Source organism: Mesocricetus auratus, unplaced genomic scaffold (assembly GCF_017639785.1).
Source record: "Mesocricetus auratus isolate SY011 unplaced genomic scaffold, BCM_Maur_2.0 Super-Scaffold_100004, whole genome shotgun sequence".
In the NCBI taxonomy this organism is placed as follows: domain Eukaryota; kingdom Metazoa; phylum Chordata; class Mammalia; order Rodentia; family Cricetidae; genus Mesocricetus; species Mesocricetus auratus.
Window position 1 is genome coordinate 85,120,066 of NW_024429189.1, and position 13,997 is coordinate 85,134,062.

The window sequence follows — 13,997 nt, forward strand, 5'->3', positions numbered from 1 at the left end:
TCCGTTTCAGACAAGATGCATTTTCGTGGAGGGCGAGGGAATGTAGCTTCTAATGGTGAAGGACAACCAAAATGATGTCTGTGTTAAAAGATGGATGTAACGATTTTTTTTGTTTTTTTTGTTTTTACGAGACAGGGTTTCTCTGTATTGTTTTGGAGGCTGTCGGTCCAGCCTAGCCTCGAACTCACAGAGATCCACCTGCCTCTGCCTCCCGAGTGCTGGGATTAAAGACGTGCGCCACCACCGCCCGGCTGGATGTAATGATTTTTAACTGTGTCTTGTTTTCTGTTTTTCACAATGCTACTTTAATTCACAGCCATCTGTGCACTGTGTGGCGATTCACAATTTCATGGTGCTGCTCCCACCCCCAAAGCTGCAGTGTCCCCTGGTGTAACTCTGTTTCTCATCAGGTTACAGTAAGTTCCTGTGACCTCCTGGTTGTCAGTGTTGGCCAGATGTCCATGTCCAGGGCCATCAACCTAACCCAGAAACTCTGGACAGCGGGAATCACTGCAGAGATCATGTACGACTGGTCACAGGTAAGGGGACAGAAAGCTGTGACTAAAATGCAAATAGTTATGAGATGAAGATAAATCAGCGTTTCACAGGTGTGTCCACCCCAAGGTCACATGACACCATAGGGCCCAGCCAAAGTCCTAAACTTACAACACTGAGATTTTTGATGTTACTTCTTATTTGTAACTCAGTGGTGAGTTTGTCAAGGGTGAGCTTTGTAGATGATAATGGTACTGTGTAGGGGTCTCGACTGGTAAAGAATTGAAGGCAGGAAAGAATCCAGAGCACAACAGGAAACAGCAGGGAAAATCTGACACAGCAAGGCACACAGAGACAGACCCTCAGCAGAGTAGAGGTGAGCCTCAAGTTCAGCCTCTTTGAGAGTTGGGAGTTTTAAAGGTCTTTGAGCTTTCTTTGTCCCCTCATTTAGGGTTGGTCAATTTAAACAAAGACAAGGAAACTGATAGGCCCAAAACTTGTGTAATTGTGTCCTGGTCTGGCCCTGAACTTGTTAAATCAGTCTAATGGAGGGATGGGGAAGATACTGGTGGGAGAGAAGCCTGCCCTGGTATTTCTCTCAGGTCATGAGTATGAAAAAGAAGTTGGAAGTTTGCCAGCTTTATTATCTTTTGAGTTCCCGCCCCCATATCTGTCTGCATCTTGGGGATCTGTCTAATTCCACTGTCACGCATCAATGTCAGAAAGTTGGACATAGAGGCTGGAGAGAGGCCTCAGTGGTTAAGAGCTCTTGCCACTCTTCCAGAGGACCCAAGTTCTGTTCCCAGCACCCATGTCAGGTGTCTTACATGAGCAAGTACCTCCAGCTCCAGGGATCCAACCCTGCAGGTACCTATACACATGTAGACACACACAGAGACACGCACACACAAATACATTTACAAAAAGACTGGATGTGCCACCAGAGTCTGCTAAAGAGTTTCCCATCTGCATTAGCTTTTGGCTGCTACTATAACAGATGACCACATCCCAGGGGCTTCGCAGTTTTGTTTGCTTAGATTCCTGGAAGTCAGGAGCCTGGGTTGAGATGGATTGGCAGGACCTGTCCCTCCAGAGGTCCTGGCTCTGTTCCTTGCCCTTTCCTCCCTTTAAACTCAGCAGTATGCAGTCTTCTTCCCTGCCTCGGCTACTGTCCTTGCCTCTGCCTGCCTCAGGGACTAGGATGTGGACATCTGCATGGGGCCATGACTACAGAGGGCACTCTGGGCTTGGTGTGTCTGTGGATTTCTTTAAGTCTTCAGACCTCCTCGGTTGTGCAGACCTGATACCTGCTATGGGTGTGGATGTGAGGAAAAATGGTACCCAGACACCAGCCTGCCCTTCAGAATTGGGCATGGGAGCTTCAGATACCCAGTGCCTGTACTATCACAGACATTGTGGAGGGAAAGGTACTTCTAGATTATCCATACTAATGACACCCAGGGCTCTGCAATGACCAGGAACACAGACAGGCCAGCTCTCTGACCATGAGCTTTCTGTGTATTCATATAAAACACTGTTGTCAGAATGCCAAGCATCAGTTTTTAATCATGTGACAGAAAAAGCATCAATTTGCTTGTTTCGTGTGTTAGAAAAGCATTCTGTCATTTTGTTTCTGTTCTGTGAGATGGGAGCTCACTGTGTAACCCATCCTCTTGCTTCAGCCTCCTGAGGGCTGAAATTACAGGCAAGAGCCATGGTACCCAGCCTAATTCTGTGTCTGCCTTCCACTGTTTCCTAATCCCTTTGCTTTCCTAAAAGGCTGTGTGTGTTACAGTTCTTGGCACCTTTTGTTAAGATTTGGAGGCACTGAAGATCTCGTCCTGTCACGACTACATTACTTGTTCTCTGTCCTTCAAAACAGTCATGAAAGGAGAAAGCACAAGGCTAATTCCTTCATATCCCCTGAAGTCAGCACGTTTAGCAATTCACTTCAGGAATACAATTGGAAGCAGTATTTTCTTTGTTCTTAATGACTTGAAGGGACTCCAGGCATGCTGTGTTCATTTGTCTCGCTGTTTGTTTCAGTCCCAAGAAGAATTACAAGAGTACTGCAGACATCATGAAATCACCTATGTGGCCCTGGTCTCTGATAAAGAAGGAAGCCATGTTAAGGTAAAGATGATAGGAGTGCTGGAGATTGCCTATCGTGAGTGAGACCCTTGATCCACAAACTGTGTTGCCGGTGGGTCACTGGTGTGCTTCAGCATGCTGTCTCCTGTCTCTGAACTCTCACTATCATGACTGGTTGTCTTCCTGAAGAAAGAAGATATCTGAACTCTATTTTTTTAGTTTTATATGTATGGGTGTTTTGTCTCCATCTATGTATGTGCACCATGTGTGTACAATGCCTACAGAGGCCAAAAGAGGGCATCAGAATCCCTAAAACTGGAGTTACAGATGTAATGGGCTGCCACATGGAAATCAAAGCCAGGTCCTCTGCAAGAACAGCCAGTGTACTGAGCCACTGAACCATCTCCCCAGCCCTGGCTCTTTTCTTAGGAGAGCTGCTGTACCTGTCACCAGCATGTCTTCTGGGTTCTTCCTAAACCATTTTACTTTATTGTACCTAACTAAAAGTGTCCATAAACATACCACCTTGTGACCTTTTTTTAAAGGTCTAAAAGGGAAAAAAAATTGACCTTTATTCTTCATTCTCTTTATTTTCTTGTAATGCTGTCTGGTTTTGATAGCAGAATCTTATAAAATGAGTTGTGTTTCCTGTAAGAGTTTGTATGCGATTAGAATTAGAATTGCCCCTCAAATATGTGGTATGATCATTATAAAAGCCCATGGGCCATGCTGGAGAGGTCCTGAGTTCAATTCCCAGCACCCACATCAGGACTCAATGACCTGCAACTCCAGCTCCAAGACAGTCCAACACCTCCAGCCTCTGCAGGCAGTTTGCACTCATGTGCACATACCTATACACAGACAGAAACATCTGCCTACACACACAATCAAAAACAATAACTACTAAAAAAGCCCACAGAGGCCTACATACATAGCAGTTGAGCTGCCTCTGTCAGAAACAAGCCAGGGGGCCGGGCGTTGGTGGCGCACACCTTTAATCCCAGCACTCGGGAGGCAGAGACAGGCGGATCTTTGTGAGTTCGAGACCAGCCTGGTCTATAAGAGCTAGTTCCAGGACAGCCTCCAAAGCCACAGAGAAACCCTGTCTCGAAAAACCAAAAAAAAAAAAAAAAAAGAAACAAGCCAGGAACTCTATCTTTCTCATCATAGTTTCCTCTCTGACCATCTCAGATATTCCTTGGTTATTTTTTTCTGCTCTTGCTAAGCTCCCAGGGAATGTCCCCTCTTTGGTTCCTGGTATTAGTAATTTTCATCTTTCCTCTTTCTTCATTTTAACATAGCATATTTAATTTCATGGATCATTTTATTACTAAACTAACATACAATGATGGGTTTCAAAGTGGCATTTTCATATATACCTGCCATTGGCCTTGGGTTTATTCTTGTCCCTTCCAGCTGCCTCTCCCCACCTGCCTGCCCTCTTCCTTCTGGTCCCCTTCCTTCCTCCAGTACCCTTCCTCGTGCGTCCTTGTCATTTGGATTCCATTCCCTTTTCCCACACCCCCTAAGATCTGTCTTCCCTTGTGATCCCCTTTCTCCATGTGAGTCTGAGTGTACACATACACACACACACACACACACACACACACACACACACCTAGATTCCACATAAAAGAACACACGTAGCATTTGTCTTTCTGTGTCTGGCTCATTTTGCTTAACATCATAATCTCCAGTTGCACCCATTTTCTTGCAAATGTCACGATTTCATTTCCATTGCAGCTGAAAAAATGGCCTTGTGTGTTATGTACAACATTTTCTTTCCCATTCATCTAAGGATGATGCAATGGAGTCTTGGCTGATTCCCTTTCTTAGCTGTTGTGCTTAGGGCAGTAATAAACATGGAAGAGCAATACAATTTGATGGGGGACATAAGACTTTTCGCATGAGGTAGGAGATGTGAATCAGTACCCTGCAGAGGACATTCTCCACCTGGAAGGTAGCTGTAGGTAGTGGGGACATCTTCAGGTGGTGGTGGGGTTTCCAGTAGCACACACAGGTGGGCTATAGATGTGTGCCGAAGAACCTTTTAAGCAGAGGGCATAGTGAAGGTCACAAAGGGTGATTTTAGTAGTAGGTTGTCTCAAAGACAGGGACACATTCTTAGACAATATTCTGATTCTATCCTGGTGTGTGACTTTTCCCAGGGAGTTGTACAGAAGTACCCACATACCCCAGAGAGGACAAATAGACAAACTATTTTATCCAAGCCCAGCCTAGTAAAGCAATGAGTTTACTGAGATTACTTACAAAAGCATGGGTAACTCAAAGGCAGCTGCATCAGTGAAAAGCCCACCCCAGCATGAGTACAACTCATGACAGCTGCTTCTCTGGAGTCCCAGCTACAGTCTACCTTCTATGTACTCGCAACCAAGATCATGTGCAGCTGGGACAGTTACATGTGGGTGGGGTGAGGGGTGGGAATCTAAAGTGACAATCTGATGACCCTCTCTGCACCCTTCTGAGACAATGTGAATAGGTCCAGTCCTGTGAGCCCCAAACTATGAGCATCTTGAGTAGAGAACAGCTGCTCTGACATGCCCAAGGATGGGTGCCACTCTGCCCAAACAGTCTATTTTGGATGAAGGCTACTTGCTTCAGCAGGCAAGAATGGCCATAACTAGATCAAGGAGTCTGGATGTGATTTAGCAGACGGTGAGGAACCAGTAAAAGTCTGGACAAAGGGGTATATCAGAATAGAATTTGAAAAATGACAGAGATATTATTGGGGGGCTGAAAACAATGTGACAGTATCAGGCTAGCCCAGGTCACGGCTGGGCACTGGCCATAAGAGTGGAGTGAAGGGCGGGAACTGTGAAAGGGGGTGGCAGGGCCTGGTTAGTGCTGACATCTGAGAAGCCACTGATTGGGTGTTTGAGAGAATAATGGAGGGATATGGGAACTGTCCTTCATGGCCACTTTGTTTTAACTCTGTCATCTCTAACTATTCCTGAGCATATCAATGTATTTCAGCAACAACACGTTTAATGTGAAGCCATATAGTTCATCATTGCTGTATCTCTGGCCTTGACCTTATAATAGTCTATGTCAAGATGCTGAAACAGTCAGGCGTTGGTGGCGCACGCCTTTAATCCCAGCACTCGGGAGGCAGAGGCAGGCGGATCTCTGTGAGTTCGAGGCTGGGCTGGACCGACAGCCTCCAAAACAATACAGAGAAACCATGTCTCGTAAAAAAACAAACAAACAAAAAAAAAAAGGGATGCTGAAACACACCCCACAGTTGTGGCATAAAAGCATCTCCAAAGCCTGTCAGTCAAGCACTTACCACCAAGCCTAATGATCTAAGTGCCATCTCCAGACTCACACAGTAAAAAGAGACTCTACTCCTACAAGCTGTCCTCTCTCTCTCTCTCTCTCTCTCTCTCTCTCTCTCTCTCTCTCTCTCTCTCTCTCTCTCTCTCTCACACACACACACACACACACACACACACACCATGGCATGCATGCACCCATATACATACACATATACACACAAAATGTATAAAATAACGTCTTTTTAAGTGCTACTTTAAAAAAAAAGCTAATGTCCTCCAGGGAGCAGAATTACCCCCAAGTTAAGACCCTCTGACTACAAACTGTTGGCCCAGTCACCTCACAAGGGCATAATGAGCTACCCTTTTGGCTTCAGAAACCTCCAAATGATAGCTGTTTCATTCTTTCCAGGTCAAGTCCTTTGAGAAAGAGAGACAAACAGAGAAGCGTGTATTGGAATCAGATCTTGTGGATCATGTTATGCAGAAACTGAGGACCAAAGTCAGCGATGAAAGGAATATCAGGTAACTTAGAACAAAATCCCAGAAGACTAACTGCAGTTACCTGTGTAGATATATGTAGTTTTAACAACCTGAATTTGTGAGAACTTACTCTATAAGACCATCATTAATCTCTGCCAATGCCATGCATCCATGACCTAATTATTATCTAATAGCCCCCCTAACTCTCAATATCTCCACTCTGGGGACCAAGTGTCAGCACATGAACTTTTGGAAATGCATTTAAATTATATCAAACCATAGTAGTAGTTTCATAATTTTATAAATCATTTTCCTTTTTTTTCTTCTTCTTCTTTTTTTTTTTCTTTTGGTTTTTCAAGACGGAGTTTCTCTGTATTGTTTTGGAGGCTGTCCTGGGTAGACCAGGCTGGCCTCGAACTCACAGAGATTCGCCTGCCTCTGCCTCCCAAGTGCTGGGATTAAAGGCGTGCACCATATAAATTATTTTCAAACATCAAAATCTGCCTGTCTCTATCTCTGTCTAATTAGTGACTCTTGGCAGTATTTTATTTATACAAATCAAAAGATACATTAATAATAGGTTCTAGGGAAAGCTCATATCACATGATCCAATCACCTAGATATTAATTAGCAAAATCATTAACTTTCTCATACAGTGTTGTATCGTTAGTTTACAAGAAGTTACACATGTAGTTTCTCATAGAGTGTGATATAGTTAGTTTTCAAGGAGGAGTGGAGAGGTGGCTCAGTGGTTAAGAGCACTTGTTCTTGCAGAGGAACCCTATTCAAGCTCCAGCACCCACATGGTGACTCACAACTTTCCATAACTCCAGCCAGTTCCAGGGGATCCAACACCCTCTTCTGACCTCCAAGGACACCAGGCACACACATGGTACACATATGTACATGCATGTAAAAGGCTCATTTGTATAAATACATCTAAACAAAATATTAAAATAAATTTTTAAGAAGTGTGGACTCAGCAGCTGCATCCCGGGAGTTTACAGCACACCTCACTGTGATGTGGATAAGAACCTGTCAAGATGTAACTGACACCAGTACCCTAAAAATTACATGAGGAGCTCCTAGAAACATGCATAGGCTATATTCATCAGTGTACTCTAGTTGAGGTGGGAAGTGCACTGATCTGGCACTTAGTGGACTGAGGCTGGGAGATGGCAAGTTCAAGGCCAGTCTGGGCTGCCAAGTGAAATCAAGCCAGCCTGGACTACTACATTAGCACCCCCCCAATATCCCATCTCAAAACTTTCAAAATCCATTAGAAATTGACAGACATTTTTTAAAAATACCTAATTGTTTTAAATGAAAGTAATAACCTAAGTCATGCTAACCTTGATAACATATTTTCATGGAAAACATTTTTTTTTTCAAGACAAGGTTTCTCTGTATAGCCCTGGCTGTCCTGGAACTTGCTGTGTAGACCAGGCTAGCCTTGAACTTCCAGTGATCCTCCTGCCTCTGTCTCCCAAGTGCTGGAATTAAAGGTATATGCCATCACCACCCAGTTAACTTTATTTTCAAAAAAAAATAAATAAATTCAGTTTGAAAAGTGGTGTTTCATGTTCAAAAGTCTAAGGTGTTACAGTTTGTTTATATCTCTGCAAAACTTTCATGGAAGGATGTCCATAAATAGGATGGACAGTGTAATCCTACTTTATTAAGCCAAAATATGCACTCTATATACAGAAACTGTTGGAGGGCTCAAAAAGATGTTTAATTGTAGTTACTTCTGGATACTAGGGTTATAAAAGATCTCATATCTTGCCGGGCATTGGGAGGCAGAGGCAGGCAGATCTCTGTGACTTCGAGGCCAACCTGGTCTACACAGCAAGTTCCAGGACAACCTCCAAAGCAATACAGAGAAACCCTGTCTCAAAAAACCAAAAAGAAAAAAATCTTGTATCTTTGCAACTCTTGCATACATTCTCATCTGAAAACATAACAGATCCAAGTATTGTAATCCTGACATATGTCTGTAATCTCAACATTTAGAAGGCCAGAAGTTCAAGGTATGCCTCTGCTACATAGTAAGTACAAGTCCAGCCTGGGCTCCATGAGACCCTGTCCAAAAAAAACAAACCCAAAAAGACAAAGAAAACACAGCACTTACATTTTGGGAGATGTAAATAATTCTCAGCCAGTGGCAATTTTTTCCTGTGGGGACATTTGAAATTAATTTGCAATATTTGAAAGAACATCTATTCACAGCTTTTGAAGTGTCTATATTTACCAAGTGCTCTCCTGTGGGTGGTCTCCACGGCTCCTGGCCGAGCACAGGTGGGGCCTGCTGTTACTATACTTTTGTATGATGAGGGGAACAGAAAGAACACCTGTTACAGTTCATTAAAACAGAGCCAGGACTTGAGACCCAGCTGAATGAATCAGAATGTTTTCTTGGGCATTTAACTTGAATCATGTCCTTTTTGGTTTTGTTGTTGTTGTTGTTGTTTTTGTTTTGTATTTTTCTTTTTAATTGCTTGTGACCAAAAGGATCACTAAGAGCATTTTCTGTTGTTTTGTTTTTCCAACTAATAACCAAGAGGACCATATTTTTATATTCGGTAGAAAAAGTAGCATGCTGTGCTGGCATCCTTATCTGAGTTGCTTTCTGCCTTATTGACGATTTCCTAATTGTCTGTTTGCTTGTTTTTAGAGAAGCTTCTGACAATCTTGCTGTACAAACTCTGAAGGGGTCGTTTTCTAATGCTTCAGGTATAACTACTAATTGGAATCCGGGTGTTAAAAATGCTATGTTGTCTGCACTGAGCACTTAGGGACTAAGGCTGACACCTCGCACTGAAAACAGGAAAAGGAATGTGTCAACAGGCTGTATCACATGAAATGTGCCCAACATCCTGGAATCACTAATGCAGCTTGGGCTCAGGATGCCCTCTAATCCAGTGTGTCTCAATGCTACATTCATACATGTGGTTTAACCTTCATCTTACTAAGTTTACTGTATACATAAAGAATGATATTTCACTCATGCAAAGGATTAAAGAAATGTATCTCAAGCCAGATATGGTGGAACATGCCTGTAATCCTAGCACTCAGGAGGCTGAGTCTATGATACATATAACAAAACCGTCTCAGACTAAAGAAGGCCCAGATATGATCTATACCCTAGAATCACGAGATGTACACTAATAAACTGTGCTTTATGGCTGGTGTGTTCTAGAAACTGGACCCAGATAAAGGCTCTAACATGAAACTTTCTGCCTCAGGTTTGTTTGAAATCCATGGAACAACAGTAGTCCCCACTGTGAGTATTATATCCCCAGAAAAGCTGTCAGCCAGCACCAGGAGGCGACATGAGATTCAGGTACATCACATCTACCTTTTCTTGGTTTTTTGTTTTTGTTTTTGTTTTTTTGGCTTGCTTTTGTGTATGCGTGTTTTGCCTGCATGTATGTTGTGCACCACATGTATGTATGCTTCATGACCTTGGAGACCAGAAGTGGGCATTAGGTTCCCTGGAAATGAAGTTGCAGATGATTTTGAGTGGTTGTGTGGGTGCTGGGAGCCAAACCTGAGTCCTCTGGAAGAGTAGCCAGTGCTCTTAACCTTTGAGCCATTTCTCCAGCCCTGTGTCCTTGGCTTCTAACAAGAGCTACAGAGAAGAAAGCAACAGGAAAGAAATATAAAGATTTCTTCCCCCCTTTGCTAACCTAGTGGCCTCTGAAGATATCTGCAGAAAGTCTCTGGTGCCATAATTCAGCCCACCTGTCCACCAAAGATAGTGTGTAGACAGCAGTTGTCAACAGATGACCCATGCGTGGCAGCTAGAAGTGGCTTGTTTCTCTTCTAAATAAGAGCCTTTTTAGGCCAGTCACAAGACTGAGTTTCTCATTCTAAACATGATTCAGTGTCTGTTGTATTCCTGCACTAAGGCCATGTATGTGACCTCAGACGCATGTGCACTGTGCAGTTAAGAGAACAAAAGAAAGGAACAGAATGGCAAGTTAGATATGTTGAATGTGAGTGGTAAGCGTGTGCCGTGAACATACTGGGAGAGGATGTTAAGAACATTTATATTTTTTGTTGTTGCTGTTTTGGGTTTTGGGGGAGTGGTTTCCCTTTGGTTTTTTGACACAAGGTTTCTCTGTATAGCCCTGGCTGACCTGGAACTTGCTATGTAGACCAGGCTGGCCTCAAAGAGCTCCACCTGCCTCTGCCTCCCCAGTGCTGGGACTAAAGGTGTGTGCCACCATGGCCCAGCTGTTAAGAGCATTTGTAAATCAGCTGTGCTGGTGTACGCCTGTAATCTCAGCTACTTGGGAAGATGAGTCCAACCTGGGCAGCATAAGTCCTAAAATCAGTCTCTCCTCGACCTCCAATGCATATCAAATCTTTGTTGGCATCCTTCGTAAACCCTGGCTTTGCCGCCTTGCTGTTTCTGGAATGGGAAGTAAGAAGGCTTGGTTTAACATACTCTGAACTCCATTTTCTCATTAGGTACAAACCCGACTTCAGACCACCCTCGCCAATTTACATCAGAAAAGCAGTGAAATTGAGATTTTGGCTGTAAGTCACTTTTTTAAACAATGTGAAGCTAGCATCGGTCTGTATTATCTAGTGTGGCCTCAGGATTCAGGGCTTTCTTTGCTGTCAGCTGTTTCTGGAATCAGACCTGGCTGCTCCTAATGAGTGATAGGCGGCAGCCTAAAGCTAGACAGAGCTGGGGAGAAAAAGTGGTTGGTGTGTTTCTCTTCTTTGTTTTAAGGCCACACTCACGGTCAGACCTTATGAAGCACATGTGGCAGCTCGCACCTCTGGGGGGTGTGTGTGTGTGTGTGTGTGTGTAAAATCTGGAAATCCAGCCTCAAGCACTGCTACTTCACAGTCCACTTAAAGTCTGCTTTGGGGACTGGGAAGATGATTCTACAGTTAAAGCACCTGCCATGCAAGCATTGAGGGCTAGCATTCAGATCCCCAGAACCCACTTAAATACCTATAATTCCAACCTCAGAAGGCAAGCTTGCAGACGAGGCACATAAGCCAGCTCTGGACATCACTGAGACTCTGCCTCAAGGAATAAGATGGACAGCAGTTGAGATAATCCCAGTATCAACCTTGGCCTTCACACATGCACATGTGCCTACACACATGCATACACACATATATGGAGGAGAGGGACTCACAGCATTCACAGTAGCTCTAGTCATATCATCTACACCATGACCACACGATAATCCCTAGTCTGTGTGCTGCTTAAGACTTCTTAGTAAATGACGTACATTTCTGTGTATTTACAGGTGGATCTACCCAAAGAAACAATCTTACAGTTTTTATCATTAGAGGTAAGCCATGGGAACTGTTCTGCACTGTGACTTTTACAGTTCTGTCAAAGGAAAACTGGAAAAAGGTCTTAAATGTCCTTAGTAATTGTGTCTGTCTGGCAGCATCAGGAATTTAGCTGATAACATTGATCTGTCTGTTAGTATATATCATAGGCATTCCTGAATCAGAATCACACAGCCACAAAGTATCAGAGCCTATCGGACTAGTATAATCTAGTTTCTTACCTAATGTACTGTGTTTCCCAAGCAAACCATCCCAATTAGGGAAGCACAACTACATAGAAGAGTCTATTGTAAAAAACAAAAATTTTAGGTTAGTTTCATTTTTAGAAATTTGAACTTTCCCATTTGAAGTAAACAACCACAGCCACAAGTAATTTTTATTTATTTATTTGCAGAACAAGATCTTACCAGGTAGCCTGTCCTAGTTTGTTTTCTGTAGCTATGAGAAAACACCAACCAAAAGCAACTGGGGATGGAAAGGTTTATCAGCTCTTGCAGCCTAGAGTCCATTATTAAGGGAAACCAAGTCAGGAAGTGCAGGGCAAGAACGAACCGCGGAGGAATGGAGAAACGCTGCTGTCCGCTAGCCTGCTTGCTCACATAGCTCAGGCCCACCTGCCCAGGGTAGCACCGCCCACAGTGGTCTAGGCCTTCCCACAAAAACTGCTAATCAAGTAAATGTCCTAGGGGCCAGTCTGCTGCTGGAGCCAATTCTATTGATGGTCCCTCTTTCTAGGTTAGTTTGTGTCATTAACAAAAACCAGCACATAGCCCAAGCTGGCCCTGAAATGTAGTAGTACTCCTGCCTCAGGCTCCCATGAGTGAGATTACAGGCCATAGGTAGGTTTTAAAACACTTCACATCAAATAACACTGTCTATCCATACTGTTTAGTCAGACTAAAAATAAAATAAACTGCACTAAGAATTGGAAGCAGGAGGGTGCTGGGTTCAGGGCCAGACAGTGCTACAGAGTAACTGTCCCATCATTTCCTGTTGATCATACAAGCACACACCACTCTATGGCAGTTCGCTGACTTATGATCTAGTCCAGTGAGTAAACATTAAAGGCAACAATCTCCACCTTACACAAAGGATGCAGCACATTAGCTCACCTGTGGCAAAGTTAAGAAGCCTCTACACCTGTAGTCTTCAGAAAATTGATGCTTCAAAGGACGAACCCCTCCGTCTCCTCATAAACCACTCTCCTGATCCAGAAAAGCCCAGGCAACATCCCTGTTGCTCTGCTGTCATATCTGTCTGGTCTTTTCTAGTGGGATGCTGATGAACAGGCATTTAACACAACTGTGAAGCAGCTGCTGTCACGCCTGCCAAAGCAAAGATACCTCAAACTCGTCTGTGATGAAATTTATAACATCAAGGTTGAAAAGAAGTAAGTTACAGCGGGTTTCATGTGGTTAAAATTCAGAAGTGTGATTGACAGCTAGTAAGTCCTACTCAGCTGGTGAATCACAGTGAGGATCTTGTCCACAGCAAAACACTACGTACCTGAGTATAGCTGTCCCAAGTCTGTTGTCCAGCCATCTCCATTACTTCTAAAAGTATATTGGCCTTTTCATGTCTGGCATGTGAAGGCTGAGGTTCATGTCACTTTCCTCATCTTTTCTTTTGGACAGGGTCTCTCTCTCTCTGAACCTGAAGCTCATCAGATTAACTAGGCTGACTGGCATCAGTGAGCTTTAGGGACCCACCTATCTCCACCCTGTCCAAGGCTAGAGTTATAGGCAAGACCACTCTGCCCAGCTTTTTTTTTTTTTGGTTTTACAAGACAAGGTTTCTCTGTATTGTTTTGGAGGCTGTCAGTCCAGCCTGGCCTCAAACTCACAGAGATCCACCTGCCTCTGCCTCCCGAGTGCTGGGATTAAAGGCGTGCACCACCACCACCCGGCTCTGCCCAGCTTTTTAATATTGGTTCTAAGGATCCAAACTCAGTGCTTGGTTGGCATGCACTTTACCAACTGAGTCATCTCCCAAGCCCCAGAAAATGTTTACATTAAAGAAATAAGCCAGGCATGGTTATAATCCTAGCACTTGGGAAGACAGATCAGGAATCCAAGGTCATCCTTAGTTCTTTTTTTTTTGTTTTGTTTTTGGGGGTTTTTTTGTTTTTTTGTTTTTGTTTTTGTTTTTTTTTGTTTTTTGGTTTTTCAAGACAGGGTTTCTCTGTGGCTTTGGAGCCTGTCCTAGAACTAGCTTTTGTAGACCAGGCTGGTCTTGAACTCACAGAGATCCACCTGCCTCTGCCTCCCGAGTGCTCATCCTTAGTCTTAAAGGCAAGTTTGAAGCCAGTTT

General features: G+C 43.7%; 1 protein-coding gene across 3 annotated transcripts in view; it reads left to right on the forward strand.

Moving 5' to 3' along the window:
- Eif2ak4 (eukaryotic translation initiation factor 2 alpha kinase 4) overlaps positions 1 to 13,997 on the forward strand; it is a 95,670-nt gene that overhangs the window by 80,995 nt on the left and 678 nt on the right. For 2 of the 3 annotated variants that reach the window (XM_040746032.1, XM_040746033.1), the window contains 8 exons: positions 411 to 539; positions 2,542 to 2,628; positions 6,292 to 6,404; positions 9,037 to 9,095; positions 9,608 to 9,705; positions 10,839 to 10,907; positions 11,639 to 11,683; positions 12,959 to 13,077. In XM_040746032.1, the coding sequence (XP_040601966.1) occupies positions 411 to 539; positions 2,542 to 2,628; positions 6,292 to 6,404; positions 9,037 to 9,095; positions 9,608 to 9,705; positions 10,839 to 10,907; positions 11,639 to 11,683; positions 12,959 to 13,077 (719 nt within the window). Of the gene's footprint in view, positions 1 to 410; positions 540 to 2,541; positions 2,629 to 6,291; positions 6,405 to 9,036; positions 9,096 to 9,607; positions 9,706 to 10,838; positions 10,908 to 11,638; positions 11,684 to 12,958; positions 13,078 to 13,997 lie in introns of those variants that run through there. The other variant, XR_005877333.1, reaches the window with a different exon arrangement.